Raw genomic sequence first — 27,211 nt, 5'->3', positions numbered from 1 at the left:
TCTAAAATAAAGGGAATGTTGACAGTAAATTCAGTGGCATCGCCCACAGGCCCAGTGGGAATAGTCTTATGTTCTTGCATTGTCTCTTCCTTCCTTGCTAAGTGCTGTAATTGCACGTCTCACTTCCAGACCTGCCAGGGGTTCTTTAAGTGTTAATAATATACTTGGCTGGTTGTGTGTCTGTATTTTAATTACACACCATTGTGCTGTTTCAGTCTCAGTAACAATCATGTTGCTTTTGTGGGGATGAGGGTGGCAGCAGGGGATCCATCTATGACTACTATGTGTATGTACCATCCAGTTTGTAAATATCTATCTATCTATCTATCTATCTATCTATCTATCTATCTATCTATCTATCTATCTATCTATCTATCTATCTATCTATCTATCTATCTATCTATCTATCTATCTATCTATCTATCTATCTATCTATCTAACTATCTATTTATCCATTTATTCATTTATTCATTTATTCATTTATTCATTTATTTTTACCACACCTTTCTCCTAAAAAAGGGCCCAAGGTGGCTTCCATCATTAAACAACAATATTTAAAGCTAAAAATAGTAAATTTACAAATATTAAAACGGGCCAAATACCGCACTACAACACAGTATACAAACACAACATCCAAAACACATTCAAAGCTGTAAGGCACAACGATCCATCCAAAAACCCCACTCAGGCAGCCAGTCACTGAAAAGAAAGCCTGCCTGAAGAGAAAGGTCTTCACCTGCTCACAGAAGGACATCAAAGATGGGGCCAGTCTGGCCTCTTGTGGGAGGGAGTTCAAAAGTCAAGGAACAAACCCCTGTACACCTTTGGATATGCATAAAAGTCTATGTTGATGTTCTGTATGGGTTATATACATGACCCTAGTACCAGACGGACATACCAGCACTTCAGTAGGCCAGCCCGCTGACGATGTGTGAGAGACAGTTGTTGTATATGACTTGTTATGATAGTGTCTATCATCAGGATTTGTTACGCTTTGTATTGTCTCTTATTGTTAGCTACCTTGGGCATCCTACAGAGAAAAGTGGGATATAACGTTAACAAATCATAGCTAAATATGTCTGCCATTTAGAAACACACACTTATGCTCGACAGTGCATTACACATGGGTGTTCATGGGTGCTCTCTGGGTCTTTCTTCTGGACCCCTGGTTTTCCCACAATTTCTTTCATGTTTTCTCCTAAGGGGACATTAGAAGATGTTGAACAGATAAGCAAACAGTGAGGACTGCAGCAGTAGCGATGGAAAGGGGACAGGATTTTTTTTTGGCTTCATAATCACCATGACAACCAGTCGGAAAGAACCCCAGAAATCCCATTCTGTCGCCTAGGCCAATCCTGGCCTTTCCCAGAAGGAAGAAAGGAAGAGAGCTGAGTGTAGATGAAGGGAAGGGACAAAGGACTGCAGCTAAAAAGAGCTGTCTGGTTAGTTCAGAATATAAGGAGGCAGGCAGGAGAAAGTGGGAGGTGATTTCCCCCCTCATCCCTGTTGCAACAGGGGCTTAATTTGGGCAGTGACCACCACTAGGTGTCACTGCTTCCCTAATTTTATGTCAGTAAGCCCAGGGCAAGGCCATCTACATATGCCCTTGGATGTTTCACCCAGTTTCACCACTACCACCCCTGCCAGTCCCTCAGAAAACCAAATATGGGTACCCCAAATAGGTATGTGCTCTTTGACCACTCACAGATCATTCCTCTGCTCTTAGGGTTCCCACCTTTTCCCTCACAGGTCTTATGTTTTCAACAGCCATGAGGCAGGCAAAACTCAAACAGGTGAAGCTGTTGCTATCCCAGAGATACAGAAAAATGGAGAAGTTTCCTAAAAGTCTGCCGTGTACACTCGTGTTTCGGCCCTAACGGGGGGGGGGGGAAGACGGGGAAGAAGAGGGAGCAGCTTGACTTGCTGTGTCGCCATGTTTGATGTTTTGGCATTTCTCAAAGCAGTTTCCAGCCTCCTCCTCTAAACATTGTGGTCTCCCCAGTTGTGACCCATCCAAAATATTAGGAGCCCCCACAACCTTGTGTTGCAATTAAGTTGAAAATAAGGGGGAAAAATTCCTCTAAGCCTAAATATCATGAGGAGATGGATCCAATGACAGAAGGCCATGGACTAGAAGAAATGTCACTGCAACCCACATCCAGCCTATCAGCTACCTATTCTAGAGTATAACAGGATTCCATTCTAAGTATTGCCCTCCAAGGCAAGTCCAGAGTTGCTTCTGGGTATTTTTTAAACTTCCCTAAGCTAAGTCCTAATAATATTCCCTGTGGCCCTCCTATGCAACATCTAGCTGAAGGCACTGTGCCACTAGGTTCATGTTTTCAAGTGACAATGGTGAAAAGTTCGGAAAGCAAAGTATAAAAATATATCTAGGCTGGGCAACTCACGCCCTTCCACGAGTTACTGGACTGCAACTCCCATCAGCCCTAGCTAGTGGAGCCAACAGTGAGGGATGGCAGGAGTACCACTGCAACAATATATGCAGGGACACAAGCTCCCTATCTCAATCATCATCATCATCATTCAAAAATACCAGGCACAGTCAATCAAAATTATAAAAACATTGACTTGTGTTATAAATACAAGTTTTAACCAAAAACCTAAGTATCTGTTAAATACCAGCTCAGTATGTACGTTGTTCCCAATACAGTATTGCCATTTTTTTGTAGCTCAGGTCAATTCTGGCTTATGGCAATCCTTTTCAGAGTTTTCTAGTTTCTCAGAAGGGGGTTACAATTTCTTTCCCTTGGAGGTGCCCTGCCCAAGGCAGCCTGCCCAAGGTCACAAAACCTTGTTCTACTCACAGGAGGTACCGTGGGGAATTGAACTCCCAACATCTGGTTCCACAGCCAAATAAAGAATATCTCACATTGACTTGTGTGAAAGCTTGCTCACCACTGACCTCCAAAGTCGGGTATGCTATTCATCACTAAGCAAATTTTATGCTTCTTTTTTCCAATAGCAAAAATGAACAAACAGTGCAATGCTATTTCATGAAAGCCTGATGATATTCACAAAAACTGTGGTTTTTCAGAAATTAAAAATATCTCACCCATTCCACATATTCCTCATGATGAAAGGAATCCAATGAGATATCTGCGACCTTTGAAAGTAAATTACAGGTTTTAAATTTCTTAAAGAGTGCTGTAGCTGATGACATGATCAGCCTTACATGGCATAAGTTCTACTACCAGATTTTCAGCTTATACACGACTATTCAGAGGTAAGGCCCATTTAATTCAACTGGGCTTACTTCTGCAGATATGCGAGTAGCATAGCATCCTTAAGCATTTTTCATATATAATCCAGTAGCATGCACCCATACCTAAGATTGTCATTAGTGAGAGTTTGTTCTAATTAGGGCTGCACAGTAGACTGCTTAAAGTCACGGGGAATCCCTTTATAGTTCTGCAAATATATGTATCTTAAACATATCTGGCAACTTTACTATGTTCAGTGCTAATGGTAAAATACGGGTCATTGGAAAGATTTCTTTATTTGTTTATCCAATGCATTATTTCATTAACCACCTTTCTAGTTCAAAATACAAATGGGCTTTTGTAATATCTAAAAAATATAGCAACAAATTGACTTTGACCACTAAAATCACAAATTAAACTCCATTAACATACCCTGGAAATTGTCAGCAATGGAATGAAATATTTCAAGAAACAGGAAATGGCTAACTACAAAGATCCTGCTGGAGAAAGTCTATTTTAGATGTCTGTCTAAATGCAAGAAGAAAAAAACAGGTATTCCATAATATTACATCAGAAAGGTATTAGCATACTTCCCATTGTGGTTATTATTACGCACATATTTGTATGTATATGCACTAGAACCATGAGGCATTTTGCATTTCAAGGAGGGAGAAAATTAGTAGAATGCCACAGCACCTGCATACATGCATGTATACACACAAACACACACACACACGGATGTGCACAGATACAAACATCACCCTCAAAGGGAAAAAATCAAGTCAGGGATTTGCCAGATATAAATGGCCAAACATTGGCTCAGCCTGAACTATATGCTGTTGTTATAGAGCAAGAAAGAGATCTAAATCTCTACTCAGGTTATTCCTGGTGTTATTGTGTGCCTTTAACAACATGTGTAGAAGCACATATGTTTTTCCCAGCATGCTAGTTACAGTGATGGTTAAAACATCTCCTATTGAACTTCTGCCACTCGTGGAGATTTAAAATCAGGATGGGGAATCATTCTATCAAGTGAAACATTTGCCTGGGGCTCCTTTGCTAAGGATTGCACGCCAAAGGATGAAGCTGTCTGCCTCCTTCTCTCATTCATTCTTGCTCTCCTCCTCTTTCTCCTTCTTTCAATCACTCCCTCCTTGCCTGCCTAGGAGGGGTAGTCGTCTGTCTGCATTACAGCCCCAGCGCAAACATCTTTTGCTGCCTGATGCAGTGCAGCCAATGACTCATTTGATAAGTAAATCAAAGGGCCCACTGCCCAGTGCCAGCCAGCTTATTTTGGCACACGAGGCAGAAAATCCCACAAGCACCTCTCCCCATTCCTGGCAATAAACGTACAATAATAACAAAGTAGGCAACTTCGCTCTTGGCTTCCTCTTCAAGACACTTGAAACTTGTTGCCTCCGGCAGCTGCCTCGCTCTGCCAAATGGCAAGGCTGGCCTTGCTGACCTGATTATTTGAGGAAGCCTTTTAAAACTGAAAGCCCGCTGACGTTCAGCAAGGGGTGTGCAAGTCAGGGCTTGCAGCGGTTATTGCTGTGGCCCCTGGTGTGTGTCAAGATGTTATAATTTCCTGATTCAGCAACGGTGAAGCAAGCCACACTTCCCTGTAGCTGTTTGCTTTTCATGCTTCCACATGTAATTCCACCTGGGTAGAGCCAAGGCAGGCCCGAACGCAGAGCCCCGGAGCCCCCTCTCCCAGCAGGTCCCAACAGGCCCAGCGTGAACTCCTGGCCTAGACGTACAGAGACGGCCGCCGCCTCCTCGGCAGGTATTTCAGAGGCACATCCCAGCACCAGCTGGCGTACAAAATACACCTGCCCTCAGGCGGTGTTTGGAGAGAGGGAATTTTTCCCCCCTAAGAGGAAGGAGGCTTCAGAAGGAGGGGGAAGAGAAAGTCCATTTTCTTTCAAAAGATCAAAAATACGTGAGGGGACAACAGGCACTGCTACAGGCATGCTTTCAGACAACACTCGAGTTTTTCTTACTTTCTGAGACAAGATGGAAAACCCATGGAGGTCATGCAGAATAATGGACTTTATATAGCTGCCTTTTAAAAACAGGGTAAACAAAGTGTGACTGATCCAGATTAAATACTTAGTATGTATGTAGAAATACTGTCTGGTTGAGAGAATTTTCTATAGCTGCAACAATGTTGTTGACACAGTCCAGGACAAGGGAAAAAAACCAAAACAAAACAGGTTGACCTCCCCTTGTGCACATCAACAATACCTTGAGGTACAAAGTGGTGAAACATTTCACATTACAAAGATAACATTTGGATTGGTCAAATTATAACTTTCTAGATCTAACCCACAGCACGCGAAGCAGGCAGGGGATACCTTGGTTCCTGATCCATCTTTAAGGTCTCCAAGGGGAGTGGGCTATGATGCTCAGATGCAGCCTGTGTGCATTAAATCCAGCACATCTAGGACCGGCTCATTAAACTAATTATAAATTTTCTCCTCAAATCATCTATGCAAAATACCTGTTTGAATCTTAAGCATCAAAGCTGTGCCTGGATGTTACACCCCTTGCAGCGTTTTCCTGGCATTGGATGGAAAAGGCAGACATAATATCATCCCCTTCACACATTTACAGTATGGGGCGTATAGAGAAAGGAGCATCATTCCATCAGTCCCTCAGAGAAGGCAAGGAATTTTAATTTGATTCAACAAATGTGAATTTCTTGTAAGGAGACACACACCATGCCCCAAGGCTACCCATGTTTGTTGCAATACAAATAAAGCTAGTGTAAAGCTGTACATATTTTAAAAAATTACAAAGACTGGAATATATATAAGTTAAAAATATATGAATAAGCATGCTTTAGAAAATGATGGCATGAATAAATAAATTGAAAGTATGTTCAAAATGTGTGCAAGTGGTAATCTGTAATTAATTCAAGGGAGGTGCAGAAGTGTTGCCAAAATTCAACATGGGTTGGGGAGAAAAGAAACCTGATATAAAACAAGGACAGGTGGAAAAAAATGCAGATAGGATCCAGAGAAATATAAGGAAACTGAGGGCACATTTACACTATAGAAATAAATTGGCAGCTGGTTCAGGATGTTTGAAATCACTTTAAAGTCACATTGTACTCATGTGGTTTTCAGGTCGGTGTGTGCATCCTTTTGGGACAGTTTTTAATATGGGTGTAAGATGTGTGATATATCAGTTGAATTGGGGGAGACAGGCTTTTAAAAATCAGTTAAAATTGGCACCATGGGGATTCTAACTTCCTGTGTGTTTCACCCTTCTGAGGCCATGTATTCCCAGAGTGAAATGTCTGCACCAAAAATCTAAAATGAAACCCTGTATTGCATATAGGGAAACACTCTGGTTGCTGGCACATCATCTTGGAACTGCTGTGGAGTTTTTTCCCTGTGCTCACCCATCCTCACACTGGCTTCTCACAACTGTTCGCCACCGCCAATGCCACTGACTCAGTCCCCATGTTGAGATGATGTGGGTGGCAGGAACAAAAGCCATGTTCTTCTGCTGTGGTGTGATTTTAAATATTTGTTTATTTAAAAAAAACAAAATTCAAAGTGGGATAGCGCTAGATCAGTGTTACAGATTAAAAAATATATAACAGACTGTAAGGTTATCTTTCCACCAGCACATTTGTTCTCCCACCTTCCTCAGCCAGAAGCCCAGGCCAATTAACTTCCCTGAAAGAAGCAAGAAAGAAGAGGCAGTCCAGAAGAGGTTAAAGTTATTTTTCTGGGTTCTTCGTCATATTTTAATAGTTGTTTTATTTGTTTTGGTTTTCAAACTGAGATAGTGCTAGATCAGTGTTACAGATAAAAAACAATAAAGCAAATCAAACTGTGTTACCCCGTCACCTGGAAATCTGTCATCCTAACATCCAATTCAATACTTGATAAATCCCACAGATCCAATGTACTCCAACACATGCAAAAATGATTAAAATTAAATTACTGTACATCTGTAATCAAATTAAAATTTAGTGGATGCTTTAAAAAACTAAATTTCCAAACCAAAAACTGACACTTCCTGGCCAAAAGAAATGTATGCATTTAGCTGTACATTGTGCAAACAGATATTTTTAAATCAATTCCAAGATTGCTAAACCTAACACAGACCCAGGAGTATTTTGACATGCAACCACATCCTGAGACTGAGAGATTTGTACATCCTTAGTAGGCTTTACTACTTGCAAGATCTTTCAATCATACAAACTGTTAAAGGCCCAGGAAAGAACAGAATAATGATAATAATTTTTAAAAATCTAAATTGGTTAATAAAATGAGAAAGTGTGCATAACTGGTGGGTATGGGTGAGGACTCATCGGTAATTTGTGTGTCCAGCTACATAAAACCAGTCTGGGAGTCTTTGTCCCTTTACCAAAGGAGAGGAAATGATTGGGGATTTGGAATGAATCTCGATGGAAAACAAATCTGTGCATTATTGCCTTTGAGGCAAACCTGGGCAAGTCCAAGAATCCTGTCTCCCAAACGTCCCCCTTCCTGTGTCTTAACGTGCCATGTTCCATTCTCTCTTCCTGGCCCGTTCAGATGCCCAGACTTTGAGACACCTCGGCGGGCTTACTCGCCCATTAGAAAACTCTTGCTCCTTTCCTGCAAAACATCTGCCTTTGAGGCAGGACTGGGCGTGCCTGGCAGTGGGTGGGTGAGACAGGCTCTGCTCCTCCGTGCTGAGCCTGCCTGCCTGCCATCCTTCAGGGATCTTCCTTCCCTCCGGCAGTTGGGGTAGGGAAGGGCGGTGGAATGCAGCCCGACTGCTTCTCAGGGTGTGGGGGAAGCCAGCCCTGACACGCGCCCCCAGTCAGTTGGCTCGTGGCTTCCCTCACGCCAGGGCTGGGTGTGGGGCCCCAGCCTGCTCCCTTTAACCTCTGAGGTGCCAGAGAGCTTTCCATCACAGCTGCCTGGCTTCACCATTCAAACCAGAAGGCCTCAAGGCCAGGGCAAAATCAGTGGCCTTCTGAGGCAGCAAGGGGGGGTGCTAAGGGTAATGGGGGCTATATGTTAAACCTATCTCCCCAACAGTTCACTAGCTACAGATGTTTCTTTAAGAACCAGCATAAAGAGGGACTGTGCTATGGAGCAGGAGGCCCCAGGTCAGAAAGGGAACCTTTGGCCCTCCAGATGTTTTGACCTGTAAGTCCCACAGTTCTTTACCACTGGCTACACCGGGTGGAGCTCAAGGGTAAAAAAAAAAATCTATGGAGGCCATCTCCCCCTACACACTAGTCTTAGGCTAGTAAGATTTTCCACCTCAGCTTCAATCCTCTGGCAGCAAACAAGAATAATAACCTCCTGTCTGATCAGGCTCCTGGTTAAAAGCACAGCAAGAGGATATTCAAAATACTGTACTTTGAATGCTCTGAAACAGAATACTACATTTCAGAGCCAGTGTGAGGTAGTTGTTGACCGCTTCTTAAGGTTCTAGTCCCTCTCAAGCCAAAAAGCTCACTGGATGACCTAGGGCCGAATGCTTTCTCTCAGTCTGACCCACCTCACAGGTCTGTTGTAAAATTAAAATAGGAGGAGCAGGGCCAAGGATGCTGCCTTGAGCTCACTGTAGCAATGGAAGAGTACAAATGTAAGCAGTAAATAAAATAAAATTCATCAACTGATGTTTTTCCACACTCAGGCTTCCCCAAACAGGTGTTCCGTTTAAGATTCTTACAAGAACATAGACAACTTCTATTACCTCCTACAGTCTCACACCCACAACTTGCATCTCACATCCACCTCTTGTCTCCCAAAGAAATAACACCCCATCTTTTTGATATTTGCTCATTATGTAATTTCTTCTGTCCCATTTTAAGTATGGTATCTCATTCCTCATGAGAAAGCAGACTCAGAGCCATTTTAGATTTTTATCTGCCATTCTTCACATCTCGTCCTTCGTCTGCAAGCCGTCCTTCACAGTCTTTCAAGCACACGTTGGATTTCAGTTTCTGAAGAAGTAGCTGTGTTAGGCTGTTGCAGCATGTTGGCAAAAGAAAAGAAAAATACTGTAGAATATTAAAGACTAACCATTTGATGGAAGTACGAGCTGTAGTGGATCAAAATCATTCAAACTCTGCCTGAGGAAGTGGACTTTCATCCACAACGGCTCACACTGAAATAAAATGGTTAGTCTACAATGGTTTGTGCTATTATGTTTCGTGGAGCTTTTTTGTATTTTTCCCTTTTATTTTGCAAACATACTGGGTTTCAGTTCCCATCTGCCCAAGCCAGGGATTATGAGGGATATTGGGACATTTAATTCAGAAACATCTTGAGGGCTACACTTCCTTCAGTGCACAGTAAAAATATATATATGTATATACAAAATAGATACATCTATGATCATTTCTCTCATGGGGTAGCTCAGTGTACACCTAGACACAGTTATTTCATTTGCTCAGGAATGATACTCATCTTTTCTTCCTTTCAGCCTTGTAGATTTGATTGATCAATACATATAAATGCACATACAGGTAGTGGTGTTAGCCTATTTCAGAAACACCACAAAGAAAAGAAGAAAAAGAAAGCAAAATTAAAAGTGTTGTGGATTCCTTAAGGCTAATAATTCTGTTTCAGCCTGAATGTTCCTCGATTCCAATCCACTTCCAAATATCTATAAATTGGATTCACATTTGTGTAATGAATTGCTTTGTGTATTGTAATACATTGTTTGAGGGACAGAATGAAGATAAAGGCAAATAGTTTGAAAAGAGACCTTGCTAAGGTGAGCAAACTAAGTCTCCTCGGATTTAAGCTGCTTCTGGATTTCCTCCCCCCCCCCCACTGGCTCTTTTGCTCTCCAGAGAATAATGTTAATGGCACCTCTAAAGGCATTCCCGTCACTTCCCTGAAATTGCCCACACCGCCTTCCGTCCCTCCCAGTCCCCAGTATCTCTCCCTCTGCCATCTGCTCCACACCTGTCTCTTGAGCTGGGGAGGGTACCGTATCCTCTCCCTCCCCTATACATAAAAGGGTGTGACACAAGCGGCGTGTGCGCACACATATGGCTCTTGCCTTGAGGGGGCTCAAAAGGAGTGGGGAGGAGGGTGTTCGGCCTGTCGAGACTGGCCAGGTATGACTCCACCTCCCCAGGGCTGCAATCCAAAGGTTCAAGAAGGGATGCTGCAGCTGCTCACAGCAGAGGAGGGTGAAACATATAAAAGATCAAGCCTCTGGGGCCAGAGAATTGGGGCCTCCTTCTTTCTCTGGATTAAAAATTATTCCTTTGGTGGTGGTGGTGGTGGTGGGAGATCTGGAAGAGACCATCAAGTGCCCACGTCTTGGACACAAGAACTCAAACAGTTTTTGATTCTGGGCATTCCCTTCATACCCTAAATTCCACTGGAATTTTTCCCCCTCTCCAGCCAAACAATATCAGGAACTATTCTGTGTGGCCTCCATAGCCACCGCCACCCACCCCAGCAATGATGGCCTTGGCTGATTTTCACTACACCACAGGGATCAGCAGTGGATTCAAGGTCTACATCTTGGAAGGTGAGTCTATGAAATCCTTTTTATTTTATTTTTTTCCCCTGTAGTGGCCAAACCAATAGCACCGAAAAGCAGGGAGGAGCACATGTGAAAGAGGGGAGCTTCAAATTTCTCAGGGGTTCTAACATCTTCATCTCTCCTTGGGAGCCAATGGACAGTGGGGCACAGTGATTAAAGTCAGACCCGTTGACCGCTCCTCCTACCCCAGATCTGTGCTGCTTTGTGCTGTGATAGTACCAGATTCTGGAAAAAATCTTGTCTGAAAAGGAAAATCAGTGCATGTCTCCCTGCTTTTTATGGCTACTGCTTCTGCCACTACAGGCTTACATGACCCTGTCCTCTCTTAGTGATGTCCCCTAGGGCATGAAAAACAGTGCCTGGCTCAGCTGCATACTAGTTTTTGGAGTCGACAACCTACCTCCCCACCACCTCTTCTCCAAGATATATGTACCTACCTGGATCACCTCAATATATAACCGCCTGCTGCTCTAAATTTTGCCACTTTCACCTCCACTACTGCCATTGCTTCCTAATTGCACACTAGCACCCAGCAAGGTGACAAAATCCCACTTTTCTTACCCTGTTGGGTGCAGTTTTTTTTTTTAAAAAAAGAGTCGAAATATATTTGAAGAGAAAGAATGCTCAATTCCATTTCCCTAATTTGACAACAGTTTGCTGAGTTTCAAACACACACACTCCTCAATGCATCTGATGCAGTGGGCTGTAGTCCAGGAAAGCTTATGCTGACAAAAAAATAAGACCTCTTATTCTCGTCATTCCAACTCTGACTTCCTGAAATGCTCACAGTATTTTCACACATATCAGACTCATCTCATTTCATTCAGATCCGATGTCACCAGCACCTTCTGCGTTCCTTCCAGAACTATTGGAATTTGGGTTGTAAACTCTTAAGAGACGGAGACCTATTCTCCATCATCTTTGCCACTGTGATGGTTTGCTATTGTTGTTATGTGCTATTAAATTGCTTCCGACTCATGGACACCCTATGAACAAGCAACCTCCAAAATGTCCTGTCCTCAGCAGACTCAAGTCTGTGGCTTCTTTTGGGGAGTCAGCTCATCTCACATTGGGTCTTCCTCTTCTCCTGCTGCTACCCACCTTTCCCAACATTATTGTCTTTTCCTGATAATCCTGCATTCTAATGATGTGCCAAAAGTAGGACAGCCTCAGTTTCAACCCTTTTGCCTCCAGAGATAGTTCAGGCTTGATTTGATCTAGGACCCACCTCTTCGCCTTTCTGGAAATCTAGGCTATCCACAAAGTTCTCCTTCAGCACCACATAGTAATTTTAATGTTTCTTTGAAAAGTGCCATGTAGTCATCTTGATATCAGCTCAGACAAATCATGGTTGTACGAATCCTTCTTTTGGTAGTGAAAGGGTTTCTTCTGGCCCTTCCTGGAGGAGGGAAAACCTTTGGGTTCAGGCAGGAATCCCAGTTTGCAGGTAACTCTCAAGTGCACAAAAAGAGCAAAAGGTATTTTGTGGCACTTTATAAAAATGAACAGATGCATTACAATGAACATTTCTGTGGCATAGAGAAACCCCTTCAGCACATTACCCTCAGCCATTTTTGCACACATGATGAAGTCCACAAGGGTGTGTGCCGCGATAAATCTGTTGTTTAAAACAAAAAAAATGCAACAAGCAAACATGGTTAATTAGCTCTCCAAACTGAGAGCAAGCTGGCCTGAATATGGGACAAGATTCATTATGGATCAGGCCAGTCTGAGACATTTTCATGCCTGATGGGTCAAAGAAATTGTGATTTTTTTTTTCAACTGAAGGAGTATTAGAACTAGGGCAGGCGGGTACTTCCCCCTGAAATTTTGTAGCAAATTTCCCCTGCCTTATTCACAAGTTGCCCCTGATCTTCTGTGTTCCGGGCCTAGAAGCCCACTGGACTGACATCTGAATTTCATGTCCTCATTGGCTCTGAGCTATAAAATTCCACTACTACATGAGCAGTAGGACCATTTAGGGGGGCTAGAATGGGCCAGGTGGCATACACACCCCTATCCTTCAACAGAGCTCAAGAGGAACTGCTGAGATATTGCCACGATTGCTTCCTTCCGCATCTGCTTCCTGGAAAGGATCCCTAATCCTGCTTAATGGTGATGCCAGCCCCACCACTAATTAGCTAATCCTGCAGCATAGAAAGGCAGGTCCAGATCTGTCTCTCATGCATAAGTAGTGTCGAATGCTACACCATGCCTGTTCAAACAGGAAGCTTTACTCAGTGCCATTTGTGCCAGCCTCTTCCCTAGATAAAGGAGACTTCAGCCCAAATGTTCTCCCTAAGGGCTAGCCAATGTACTCGGATGAAGCATGGGGGGGGGAGTGAGTTTCACATGGTCCTGCTCCACCATTTAAGAATGCAGGTAGGGGGATTGCATATTTCATCAGTCCCCTTGCTTTAAAGAGAGAGAGAGAGAAAGAGAGAGAGCTCTCCCTGCACAAAGAAAGCTAGCACATCAGGAAGAAGGCTCTTCTCTCTTAAACACTCGTTTTTACAGTTATGGGCATTGCCAGATCCCACAATGGAAAACCCTGAGAGGTCTATCTATTGATATTTTTGCCTGCTTTGTGAAATTGGCCATTTCAGAGCTGTGTACAAAAAACGTAATATATAAAATGCAAGACCAACGCCCCAAATCAATATGAAGTGCCTGCACAGCTATTGCGATGAAATGCATGATAGGCTAAACTATTCTGGGAAGGCTTGCATAAACAGATGGGTGTTTGGCACACACCTAAAAATAAGACTTTCAACACATGTCCAATAACAAGCAGAAGCTTATTCCACATAGGGAGCAATGCTACATGAAAATTTTAGCCCTAAGACTCAGAGCATCACAGACATTAAGCTGCTCTCTCTAGAGCATCCAGTCTCTTTGTGGCACATGCCCAGTCCAGAAAGTGTATCTTGTCCATGTTTGCAAGCACCCAGGCAGCAGCCCGCATGGGTAGGAAAGCAATGTTTCTGTTCTAAATCTCTTGGTCCCTGAGGGAAGGTCAGATGCTTTAGAGAATACCAGAGCATCAGCACAGTCTCCTCTCTCTCTCTCTCTCTCTCTCTCTCTCTCTCTCCTCCCACCCCCTCACCCCCATTCCTACAGTAGGTTTTATCCAGATCAAACTTGCTCTCTCAGTCAGTTTTAATAACCATAATCATAATAGTATGTCCTCAAGTCAATTCAGACTTATGGTCTTAATCCTTTTCAACATTTTCAAGGTAGAGAATACACAGAAGTGATTTCCCATTCCCTTCTTCTGAGGGTGTCCTAAGACTGTGCAATTTGCCCCAGGATGGCTTACAGAGGATAGCTCTACTCACAAGAGGCACAGTGAGGAATTCAGCTCCCACCTGCTGGTTCCGCAGCCAGATGCCTAAACCATTGAGCTATCCAGCGAGCTCGGCCAGTTTTGGGACACTATAATGTCCCCCAGTAGCCATAACTCTCGGTCGCTTTGGAATGGAGTTGGGGAGACAGAGGTTATACAAATGCCCAGCCTGGGGCTGCGTGTATCCATGGCAAAGACAAGACGTGAATCAGGGAGTAGTTAGTGTGTGGATAAAGTTCTTTTATGGATTTCAACTCCCAAACTTTCCAGGCAGGCAGCATGGATTCTGGTGGCTGTAGGCCAAAAAAGGAACTTTTTCTAAACTGTGCCAAGGAGTTGCCGACGGTGGATTTCCTACTTCAACTCTTTAGTATGGTAACAAACATGCTTCACCTGTTGTTCTGGAAGTTGCGTTAGGACTTTGGGTTCTTCTTCAACCATTTTTTTTAAACAGAATTTTTTTTAAAAAAAAATCCTTATAGGTAAAGACAGGAATGTATCGTGGAAAGACTTCACACCCTTTTCCAGAGGTGCTTGTGAAATCAGGTAGAAATGTTTGCTTGTGGAGAGGGCAGGCCCTTGCTCAGATTAGACTATGCGACAGGATTACATGGCCTAATCAGAGAGCACAGTCCCTTGCATGGGGTCCCTGATTGGCTGAGACTGCCTCTAGAGACAAACCTCTTTTTTTTTCCAAGAAATAGAAAATACTGTATGTTCTGCTCAGGCAAAGAAGCCGCTGCAGATGAGGGGAAACAGCCCTGGAGAAAGGAATAATGGGGGCTATAGTCCAGGAAATTCTGAAGGGCCATGAATTACTTCAACCAGCCTTAACACCTGGAGGGCTGCTCTCCATCAATCTATGTCAACCGGGAAGAAGCAAACAGTAGAAAAAACCAATGTGTCCTCAGTATTAGAAGATGAAAATCCTGCACCCAGTTTGTTTGTTTGTTTTTTAAGAATGTTGCATCTATTATTTATCTGTTAGACAAAGGGGCCACAGTCCTGCTTTGCACAATTTATTCTGTATTTTTAAAATCTTTGTATAATTTACTTTGGCTTTTCTTACTTATCTGGGAGTGAAGCACATTTAAGTGAATGAGATTTACTTCTGAATAGTGGTGCATACATTAGTGATGCCAACCACTAACTCCTCTCCCCACAACTAGATTCTACTCCTGCCATTAGCTTCAGATTGCTGGGAGCTACCCCGTTAGTGCAAAGAATTTGGGGGATGGCTGCTTGGTTTTAAACAAGCAGTTAAGACCTATTAGCCTTACAAAAGCCCTGCTTTTGTGGGAGATAAAAACTGCTCCACCAACTGTTTCGTTGCTACAGATGGACCCAAGAAGCTGCATTGGGTGGGTGGGGGACATGAAGATGAACATCTGACACTCTACATTTATTATTAAAGCACTGCCCCAAAACACAATAGCTTGAATCACAATAGTATTCACTTAAAGATGGGACATGGTGGCACTGCGGGTTAAACCACAAAGCCTCTGGGCTGCAAGATCGAAAGATCCGCAGTTCGAATCCACGTGTTGGATTGAACTCCCGTCGCTTGTCCCAGCTCCTGTCAACCTAGCAGTTCGAAAGCATATAAAAATATGAGTAGATAAATAGGTACCACCTCAGTTAACGGCGTTCCGTGTCTAGCTGCACTGGCCACGTGACCACTGAAACTGTCTATGGACAAACGCTGGCTCTACGGCTTGGAAACAGGGATGAGCACTGCGCCCTAGAGTCAGACACGACTGGACTAAATGTCAAGGGGAACCTTTACCTTTAAAGTTTGTGTAACTTTAGTCAATATGTCCCATATCTGAAATACAAGGTTCTGAGCACATCTGAGCCCAGCTGCCAAGTGGTCAGACACCTTTGAATGAATAACTTCTTTCCAGGTCACCCTTCTTTTGAGAATGAGCAGAGGTTCCAACGCCTCCCATCCCATCGGTTTCCTGTCTATTCAATCAAGCGCAAGCTCAGTGTTGATGCCAGAAGAAGCCCGGATCCCATCCTGGAGAGGCAGAAGGTGTCGAAAATGATGAGGCGCTCCACGTGTGGGCCTGTAGCAAGGTGAGTGACTTTGGTGGCTCACCAGGGGGCGCTGTCACCTAAGAAGAGATGCAAACCGGGTGTGTACAGTATTTGGGAATTTACAGAGCTCTGCCTGTTGCAGCCTGGAGGCTACTGTATTGATATACAGGATGCTCTGTGACAAAGATGCAGGGCGGGTCAGAATTGTCATCCCTGTCTATTGCACATGGGTACCCAGACTGAGCAGAGGGGTGTGCCCATGTGATCTTGCGAATGGGCCAAGATCTGAACCAGAGATTGATAGATGCATGGGTTTTTTTTTTTTCAGTACAATGCTAAACAGGTCAATAGGCCTTGCTGTTCTAGAAATGCTGGTGACCGGGGCTGGTCTTCAAACAACAGGCATCTTATAAAACAAACAGCAGTAAAACAATAAACAATAAGACAAAAGGAAAGGAATAAACTCCACCAGCAGTTCACTCTTCTTCATCTGGCATTCTGGACTGAGTACGTACTCCGTTCAGCCACCCTAACAGATAGCTCCTAGGCCAGCTAGTAAATGGCTTGGTGGGATACAGTCATATCCAAACAGGATGGCTAAAAGGAATGGAGGCTGGGGATTGCAGCCGGGCCTAGAGCCATCTTGGGCTGATGTTCCTCGTGCTCCATGAAAGATACCCAAGTTGTTAGAAAGACAGAGACAGAGGACCACTGGTCCACCTGGACTGGCTGGCAGCAGTTCTCCGGGGCTTCTGGTGAAGACTGCGAAAGATTGGGGCCTTTCCCAGTCCTACCTACATATGAGAAGGATGAAAACGGGACCTTTTGCTTCCAATGCCCATGATCTACCCCCCACCCCAAGAGCTACATACCTCCCTTTTCATAAAGGTGTTAGATCACCAGCAGGCTCTGCACAACAACATGCACATTTTCCAACTTGGGCAGCTCTCAGTTGCTCACTATGAAACCTAGCTTGAGTACATTACTTGTTTGGACCACAACTCCCAGACTCCTCTGGCCAGTATGGCTTCTCCCACTACCCTGATCACTTTTCTAAGCTGCCATAACACTCTCCTGCTTCTATAGACCAGTTCCTCTTCAAGAGCTGGTCTATAGAAGCACATTAGGAAGACAGCCTCCGAGTTCTTTTCACCATGCATTTTGCATTCATTTTATCTGATCTGTCCTTGCTATAGTCTTGCATAATGTGTTGTTCTTATTCCCAATTTTTTAAAAAAAAAAATGGTACAAATTGGGCTTGGGTCTAGACATGGTGGTTTATCCTTTGTGTGAGTTTGTAACTGATCGAGTTCTGGAATCCCCAGTTTAACTATTTTCATCCTGGATTGATTCACTTTCTCTAGTATCCACTTTTTGAGACCCAAGCCATTATAAAGTTATATAGGTGGGTGGGTGAACAGCCATTCACTGATAAAAATCATGAAGAGAAAAAGAGGGGGGAAAAACAAAGTTCATTACCCCTTTTTACCTTCTTCATAAAAAGAAAGTGTTGCATGTGTTCACAACAGAAGAGAAGGAAACACTCCCCTTTTAACAAACAAACAAAAAACCCTTCTACCTAATTTACAAAACTCCTGGTTGGCAAGGGGGTGTGGGTATCTTGCCGTTTGATGATGATGATGAAAGGTTTTAAGTGCTAGGGTGGCCATGTGTCCTATTTTACAGAAGACCTTCCTCCATTTCAACAGCTCTCAGAGAAGGAGAGTCCTGTGTATAGCACTGGGAAATCTTGAAAATCCAGTAAAGAATCCCACACAAGGGGAGGAAGGGGCTTTACGTTGCGCTTTGAGAGCTCAGCATTTGGACAACAGAGGGAGGGGCAAGCAGACACACCCCTGGGGGAGGGGTCGCCTTCCCATTATGGCAGTGGTCAGGGAACAGGGGTAAATTACCCCAAATGGGGTAAAAATGAAAATCCTGGGGGTAATGAGGATGGTCGCGGCAGGCATTTTACCCCCAGGCATTTCATTTCCGACGATGCTGTGTGTAGGTGGGCGTTCCATCGTGGGGAAAGCGAGCCCTGGGGAGGAACTACACAGGGCACCCACCTGCCCTCCTTGCCTCCAAAGTGGGGGGGGGGAGGGTGGCATACCAGGCCAGCTGGTCTCTTTGCCCGGCGGATCCCTGGCCAGGGCTCTCCTTCCTGCCCGCGCCCACCCGCCCAGTGCCCCACCTCACTTCAGCTCATGGCCAATGGACCTGCTGGCCCTGTGGCGCCTGCCTCCCCTCACCAAGGACGCGCTTTCTCTGTGGTGTGGCAGCTCCAGACTGCCTGTCCAGGCGGTGGCCACAGGTCCCGGGTGAGCGCAGAGGCGGGGTGGGGGTCTGCCATGGACTGCAAGAGCCAAAGGGGGTAATGTCAACATATACAAAATTTTGGGGGGGATAAAAGGTTAAAAAGGTCCCTGACCCCTGCATTATGGGGAAGCCTTTTACAACCCTGTTTGAAACACTGCGGCCATTTCTAAATCTGCATCCACATGCATAAAACAGCATATATAACATTTATGGCTGTCTGTATCCTATTTTGTCTTCTTTTTTTGCTAATGCGCTTCCTCTTTTCTTGGCAAGAGATAAGCGACCACTCAATTAAACCCATATATTGCTCTGTATGTCAGCTTGTCTAGAAGCCAGTGCTTCAGATTTTAAATAGTCTCAGCTCAAACGGCACGAGGCAAATTTTAAATGTGATGGAATAGCCTTGGGCAAGTCATTAATCTCCCCAGTTCTGTTCCTGAAATGTAAAATGGGTGAGTAAATTTTGGTAGGCTAATTTATATTCATTGTATACAAGGATTATTATTATTTTTTTAAAAAAGATGGTTGGGGAGGAGAGCTGGCTGGGTGCAAGCCATGTACTGGAATGAGAAAAGCCATTCTGTAAATATAAAAGGATGATTAAAAAGAAAGCAGGGCCATCCCAAGATGTTCTGCTACCTTGGGTAGACAAGAGGACGCCCCTTTCTCCATCCTGGACTACGAGAACTGTGCGGGTCGTAGAGCATCTTCCTGTACCCTTAAGACATCAAAGCTACTTTAGGGATGCCTGAACAGCACTGCAGTTTATGTAGCTCTGCTCCATAACAGGAGCCAGAGGTTGGGAGTTCGACACCCCCCCATGCCTCCTTGACAGAGGCTGGACTTGATGATCTATAGGGTCCCTTCCAGCCCTGCAATTCTAAGGTTAAGATAAGATGGGAATGGCTAGGTAGTTCAGGAGAAACAGCAGGGCCCTGCCCCCGATTCTGCTTTTGCGATCTACATGCTATTTTTGCTTCTTCTGCCTCATGGTAAAGCAGGGCCAGCTGCTAAAAGAGCTGAAGAATTAGCATCTGTATTAGTGGGTTTCCTTGGATGTGCTCAGAATTGTATTGTGAAGTCTCAGAATGTCCTCATTGGTATGCCATGTTGTCCTCTCTTGGTGCTTTAAGAGAAGCCCACTCTCCAACGTAAAGCATGCATGGACATGAGTTTTCCCCCATACTCTAGGTTTCTCTTCTTCACAACAAGGTAAATCAGGCTGAGAGATTGTGATTACGTCGCTTTGAAGTTCCTTGGTAAGATTCAGAAGCCTGTTCCTCGGGGTGGGCAACTCCTGTGGCAGACTCTGCTCCCCCGCCATCTCAAACTGTAGAGAGAATCCTCAGTAGGCCTAGTGGGTGGTCGGGCGTCTGGCCTTCTTTCTTGTGGAGAAGGGGTTATTCTTCAAAAATACAGCTGAGGAGGCTCAAGCCACCCTGGAAATCACACCTGCTGACCTGAGGCCCTGGGTCCCTTCTGTGCCCTGCCGTAACTCTGAGGCGTGAGAGGTCTCAAGAGGAGAGGGTTCTTCGCCCATGGTTTGGGAGCATCCTGCTATGCCTTCCTTCTTGCTGTGTCCTGAGGCGAAGTCCTCAGATGCCACAGAGACAGTATGGCAGCACAGGAGTTCACCCTTCAATCAGTCTCAGTTCTGAGCAGCAGCAGCAGAGTCAGCAGGATGATTGATCCAGCTCTATATACTGCATATTTATTTCTTGTCCTGAGGTGTCTGTCTTTCTTCCAGCTCTCAAGAACAGGTGGCTCTGCCTGCTTCACAACTCCCAGGTCTGCCCCCGGCTGTGTCCTGTGTTACCACACCCAGAACCGAGCCTTGCAGGGATTCTTCTCCAGTGCTTCACCCATCCTGCCCTCACAGATGCCCCTTGAGGAAGCCTCTGGTGGATCCTGCCTCCCTCACCATGTCCCAGTTGCAGCAAGTGAGTCCTGGACCAGCTTTCCCTCCATCTCTTTTAACATTTCTTTTCCCTCCTGGTCGCCTGTTCCTTTAATGCGGTCCCCTCTTTTTAAGGTTGTTAAGTGAGAGGGCAAGGACTTCTTGTCACTTTTTTAATATTGACCTGTCAAGTCTACTCTAAAAGAGTTTCTAACTATAAAGGGGAGTACGCTGCTATGGTTGTGTGCCATCAAGTCGAAGTGGCTTATAGAGACCCTAATAGTGCTTGAACAATAATTGAGATTTTAAGGAGTAGTTTTACCAGTTCCACACACCCCAGTGAGCTTCCATGGCTGACAACGGATTTGAACCCAGGCCTCCTGGGTCCTAGTTCATCAATCTATCAAGCTACACCACAGATTATCCAAAGTGGAGTATAATTACTATGAATAAATTATCCATAGAAGTATACTTGATCTTTCAGATGCGTCCTTCTGTCATCACCTGTGCCCCCCGCCGGAGCTGCCCAGAGACACGTCCAAGCCTCAGTCCCCCGGTAAGCCTCTCAAATTCCCCTTTCTCCCTATGTCTCTTGCCTCCCCTCTATCCAGTCATTAACCATAGTAGGTGGTGATGAAGGGAGTTGCAGGTCAACATATCTAGATGTTTCCTACCTAGAGAAAGGGGTGGGAGCCTTGTGGCTCGGGAGTTAAACTGCAGTACTGCAGTGAAGACTCTGCTTGTGACCTAAGTTCAATCCTGATCTCAGGCAGTTGGCTCAAAGTTGATTCAGTCTTCTATCCTTCCAATGTCAGTAAACGGACTACCAGCTCGCGGGATGGTGGTGGTGGTGGTGGTGGTGTTTGCACAGTATGCTGGAAATCACCCAGAAAGTGCTCTAAGCATTGTGGGGCAGTATATAAGCAGCACATTTTCTATATAAACAACACCCTTCCTGGCTACCTGCAGGAAGTGGCTCACAGGTAAGGCAGTAGTGGTGTTGTGGGGGTGGGGAAAATGCACTCTAAAATAAGTCTCTCTTTTGCCACACTGATGACTGATCAGTGGGAGGAGGGAGTTCTCCTCTTCACCTGCAGATGTCAAGCGCTAACATTGAAAGAGCACAGGGCAGGCTTTAGATTCATTCACCCATGATTACCAAGTGCTTTTGTATAGATGATTGTTGGCTTTTTAGGAAGAAAGCTACAGAGGCGGAGAGACAGGGCTGGCCCATGGGTCTGTCTATCTACTCCACCTACGGAACGTGACCAGAACCTTCCTTCTGCCCTCGCAATGCAATACGGTTCTCTGACACACTGGAGGGCAGCAAACAATGTTAGAGGGTGAAAGAGATGCTTTGTGAACATAGTTCTGTCCTCCAAAAAAAGAGAAAAGTAAGGGAGCTTGAGAAGGAAAAGTTGGAGGGCCGTCACTGGTGACGAGCCCTGAGCATTTGCCACCTGAGGCAGCGGCCTGACTTTGCCTAATAGCAGGGCCGGCCTCTCAGAGGTACTATATGCAAATGGAGGCTGGCAAGGATGGCTATAGGAATTCAGGACAGAAAAAAAGGTCATTTAGCACATTAAGTTGTCCCCAAATAGGACCTCATTCTTGTTCAACAGAAACCATGTGGTGTCCCAGTGCCTGTCTGTAATTATTATAAGTACAGAAAGGGAAAAAAATGGAGAAGAGAGACAGAGATTCAATATATGGGATACTTATATATTGATAATACATAGAGTGCATATGATTGTGGGTGGGTGGAGACATCAGGTCTCCTAACCAACTCACTCTCTCATTTGCTCTCTCAACAGATCTCCCCAATTAACCAGAAGAGCAACACAACCCCAGATTCTCCCTGCTCACAGAGGCTTCCGCCATGGACCACCAGCCCAGCAGGGCCTTCTGCCCGATTCAGTAGAGAATCATCTCAGAAGGAGAAAATCCAGGAAGCAGACGAGACTCTTTCCCCCATTCCTTGATCGTCCTTGGCTTTGTCCTTGGCACTACTGTACAGCCCCAACCTTCCTCAACCCCCAGGGCTTCTTAATATTTTGGCGTACCTCTTCCATCATCCAGACCCAACACATCTGGAAAGTCTGCCAGGCTGGGGCATGGTTGGTGTGTCTCATTCTTTCTAGGGCTGGACCCAGAAGTCCTGATTGCCTCCTTCCCGCCCTCCTTATTTCTCGGAAGCTGCTGTTCCTCCTGTTCTATCATGGGCCTTCCTTCAAAAACTCTTTAGTACAACCTCTTATTCCTTTTTCTGCCCTGTGTATGTCTCATGGGCCCACCCACTAGTCTTTTTCAGTGCCTGCTAGAGCTCAACCACATACCCACAGATTTCACCGATTCTCTCTCTCTCACACACACACACACACAAACACACATACAAGCTGGAGAATCGTGATTCTTTGGGTTTTACGATTCTCCTCTTTTAAAAAACACGGTTTTTTAAAAGACAAAATGTTTGTGACATTCCTGCCACATCTGTTTTGATTTTGAGAAGTTGGTGTGGGCCTTGGAGGATCTTAGGTTTGGGAAAAATAGGTCCCAAACTTGCAGAGTTTGCCCATTTCTGCTTTAAACCCACTGCTGTTTTTTAAAAAACAAACAAACAAACCCTAGTTTGGTTCCAAAGGAATTTCACTTCCAAATCAGGGTCCTTTTCCTCACATCAAAATGTTAGTGGGGGTATTACAGCTCAATTCCCCAGCCCTCATGGATTCTACGAACTTTACTCTTTTTTAAAAGGGTAATATTTGTAATATCTGCACCTAAGAGAAGAATCTCCTTGCAGCGTCCTTGCTGTCCTCTTCCAGGAGAGTCTAAAAATTTTGGCAGCTGGATTGGTGCATATCAACAAATAAGAAACAGGTCTTTTTTTAAGGGAATGGCTCTTGGTTGCCCATACAATTCCAAATTACTCTCAAAAAAATTGCATTGCTCTATAACAAGGATAGCTTGCAACAAGATATTGTTCTTAGGTGAATCCACATCTCTCCCAGTGGCCCAGGAGGACAGCAGTTAAGTTCAGAGGGAACACGGCAGTCTAAAGGACATGACAGATAATGTAATAGTCCCTGGTAATCAGAAAGTCCAAGGATTTCAACTGACAAGCCCTAGCTCCATTTTGCGACTAGATGTATACTGCTTTTGTTATGTGGAAGCTCCACTTAAATATCCTACACACTCTTATCTATCCCAGTCCTTATAAGCAATAATCCTTATGTAGATCAAACAGTACTAGCAAAGGTTAAGAGGGGAAAAGAGCCCAAAAAACCCACAACAACCATTAAGAGGGGAGCTGCCAGGTGAACCTGAGGAAATGCTAAGGTTTGCAGAAGTACAAAATCATCTTGAGGGAGAATGTGTTTGCAAAGGAAAATCCCCAAATAGTCAATGGCCAAAGAAGAATGGTTGGAAACTAAAAATGGAAACCTGATGGGGAGTAGAAAGGAGTACAGCAAGACTCCCTTATTTGCAGGATCAGTATCTGCTGATTCATTTATCCATGGTCTGAACATATTAAAAATATTGAAAGAAAAATCCTAGAAATATATATTTCTAAAGATGAAATTTCTAGAATTGGCCACAAGGGAGTGAGCGAGCATGCTATGTATAATGTTTGCTATTAAAACAGCATTCACTATAATCCACATTCTAGAAAACAGCCGGAATTAAATAGTGAACAGGTGCATTGCATGCTGCAACATTTTGTAGCATGATTCATTTGTGGAACTGGAGCACACACAGTGGCTGTATATTAGACTCTTCCTCTCTAGACAAAGAGTAAGATTTCAGTCTACAAGTCTTTCCCAAAAGGAGGCAGGGGAGAAGATAAAGATAAATAAGCTAAAGATCAACATTAACCTAGGCCAGGGCAGGAAACGACTGAGCTGGCCAAAGCTGTCCTGGCAGTGAAATGAGAAAACAAATTCAGGCTCTGATCAGCCCTGGAATGGAGAACTGAAACGCAGTCTTCCCTCGGAGAGAATCTCAGCCAATGAAACCAAGAGAATGCCTCAAAGACACTTTCTGTTTTGGTTTCCTCTGGGCAAACATGTGAGGGATTTACGAGAAAAATGCAAGAAAGGGGAAATGGCAGCTGAGTCACTCTGCATGCAGGAGCAGGACCGACAAGGAAGCTCTGGGACAAGAAGTGGACCAGGAACCTTTGTCCCTGGGCGATTAAATCCAAGACCAAAGACTTTCTGCACGAGACTCTCTCAGGCACACTGAAGGGGAACTTTCCCACGTCTGCACACACGCATACCCCCACACAGTTTTTTATTTGTAATTCATGAGTTTCAATAAAGTAGCGTTGAACTGTGCCTTGGTATGTCAGTAATGTTTTCAAGGTATCAGAGAACTCAAGCTGTCAGCAGCCCGTATACGTTTGGTATCAGGGATTCCGCCTGTATGTACTATATAGCAGTGATCCCCAACTTTGGGCCTCCAGATGTTCTTGGACTTCAACTCCCAAAAATCCTGGCCAGCAGAGGTGGTGATGAAGACTTCTGGGAGTTGTAGTCTAAGAACATCTGGAGGCCCAAGGTTGGGGACCACTGCTATATAGGAAAAAAACAGATGCCATTTCCACTCCATGACCTTGCTGGCTGGGGGTAATAGAGGCTGTAGTCCAACACAGATGAAAGACACCAAGCTAAAGAGCACCTGAGGTAAACCCATTGGTGTCCTTTATGACACGTGAGCATTTGTGTGCCCACAGTCCATCTTTGTCGCTGGTGCACATGCCTGGGTAGGTGTTCCTGTGAGTGAACAGCTCACCAGACATTGTCCTTGGCTTGACTGAACTGAACAGGTATGTTATTTGGGATGATTCTTGCACCCACACGCAAGGATCAGGTGGTTTGGGGGATACGTAATCTCACTGCACCTCAGGTGAATTTAGTTAGCCCATTCCTCCCTTTAAAGGGGAAGAAAAAAAATAACCAAAAAAAAAAATCCCCTTCTGTATCCCTTTCTTTTCCCCCTTCTCTGTGAGGGAGCAAGGAAATCTACAACATAGAAAAATATATTTGTTAAGTGGCATAGCCCTGAATTGGCTTCCCCCACTCAACCAATTCAGTGCTGGATTGCAAGGGATATTTTTTTTTCAATTCAAAAACCTCAATATCTTTTGTTTCGCCCTGCACAGGGGGGAACTCGATGAAGCTTTAAATGTATTAATAAACAGCATCTTTCCCAGCTGCACAAAGGTTAGACCCTCCAGAGGCTTTAGCCAAGGAACAGCTACGTGATCTGCTTTGGTTCGATACCGGTTATTACAAATTCCAGGACCAAATCAAGCTGGAGTGATCCTACCTGCACTAAGAAAGCCATACCTTTGCCAGGGACCCAAAAAGATATGGGCTGGTTCTCAATTGTCTGTACATCAGGTGGTCACCAGAAAATGGAGAAAACCAGCTCATTCTCAAAGTGGACCAACCCGTGGTCCATGTGATCAGAGATAGGCAGGAAGGCTTCCTCTTTAACATATAGCAGTGCCCCCTTGATATCAGAAAAATACATATGCTCACATTCAGGTATACATTCTTGTACATAGAAATGTGCATACATGCAGGAGGACATTCTCTAGGGTTAGGGTTGGGGAGGGATGAAAACAGCCTATAAGAGAATGGATTTCTGAGCAATATTAATTAAAGCTTGGGAATAAGAGCTAAGGAGAAAACTGCATTTATCTCTGGTATCAGTAAGAGCAAATTTTCATGAAAAGACACTGGCCTACTTTGACAAGAAACTGCCATTATGCCACGGGGGGGGGGGGGGCAAATGACTTGAAACATGGACTCAAGACTTGGGACTCAGGCCCAAAACCTATAATTTGGACTTGGAATTCAAGTCCCAAGGCTTGCCAACATTCCTGTCTTTTAATCATAATCCACCTTAATTAGTTTCAATTTATATTTTACTATGCAAAATAATATATATAATCCAGTTTATCCAGATGACAAAGCATCATAGTAAAACAAACAAAAACCAATAACAATTCAGATCTATTCACAAAGACTAGATTTACTTAGAAGCCTCAAGTAAATATTTTTGAAGTACACTTCTATAATATAGCTCCCTTCAGTACAACTGTCTTCCTTCGTTTTTACTCAAGATGCAAGCCTCACAAAGCAACCAAATACCAGACTTACCACACACAAGGTCTACTCACAAATCAAGGACTCAGCAACTCAAGAGTAACTAAAAACAGCATGATCTGTGTTTTTAAAATATACTCTCAATTGAAAATCACATAAATGTGACTGAACATAGCAACAGGCAAGCAGAACATGCTCTTTTGTGTTTTAGGACAGCAACCCACAAGAATTCACCAATAATTAAAATACACCAAGTATTTTAATTGTTGTAAGCTGCCCAGAGACCTTTGGGTAGAGTGGGCGGCACATAAGTTAAATAAATAAATATAAATAAATAAATAAATTCTTCAGGCAGAATTTGGTGATATGCAGCCCAGAAAGAAAAGTCTACAGAGTGGCTTTCCAGTTATTTACCTCCTTTGCTACTTCCTCCTGATTGCTTCTATTTTCAAAAACAAGGAAGTTGTCATGGTGCTACCTGGCATTGTAGTCTTGCTGCCCATTACATGCTCCCAAAGAATGAAGATCTACAACTCCCAAGTAGCACATCAGAGTTTCCTTGTTTTTGAAAGTAGAAATGTACAGTACTAGAAAAAGCAGCAACAGAGGTAAATCATTGCAAAGCTATTCTGTAGAACTGTATGTCTGGGGTGAAAAGAAACAAATCTTTTTTTCCCTACAAGTCCTAGTCTTTGCTCATAGTGTGCATACAGGAAATGCATATTCTTGTTTATGTGCATGCTTCAAA

At 44.1% G+C, this 27,211-nt stretch overlaps 1 protein-coding gene across 1 annotated transcript in view; it reads left to right on the top strand.

Annotated features, from left to right (window-relative positions):
- The window catches only part of LOC110081129 (uncharacterized), a 30,041-nt gene extending 6,562 nt beyond the window's left edge, over positions 1–23,479 (top strand). The window contains exons 2-6 of the mRNA XM_072991323.2: positions 10,604–10,733; positions 15,999–16,173; positions 20,201–20,393; positions 20,835–20,906; positions 22,165–23,479. Coding sequence (XP_072847424.2) covers positions 10,664–10,733; positions 15,999–16,173; positions 20,201–20,393; positions 20,835–20,906; positions 22,165–22,332 — 678 coding nt within the window. The 5' untranslated portion in view covers positions 10,604–10,663 and the 3' untranslated portion in view covers positions 22,333–23,479. The remainder of the gene's footprint in view (positions 1–10,603; positions 10,734–15,998; positions 16,174–20,200; positions 20,394–20,834; positions 20,907–22,164) is intronic.
- The last annotated feature ends 3,732 nt before the right edge of the window (positions 23,480–27,211 follow it).

Source organism: Pogona vitticeps, chromosome 2, assembly GCF_051106095.1.
Source record: "Pogona vitticeps strain Pit_001003342236 chromosome 2, PviZW2.1, whole genome shotgun sequence".
NCBI classification, from domain to species: domain Eukaryota; kingdom Metazoa; phylum Chordata; class Lepidosauria; order Squamata; family Agamidae; genus Pogona; species Pogona vitticeps.
This window is presented reverse-complemented; position numbering and strand designations above follow the sequence as displayed.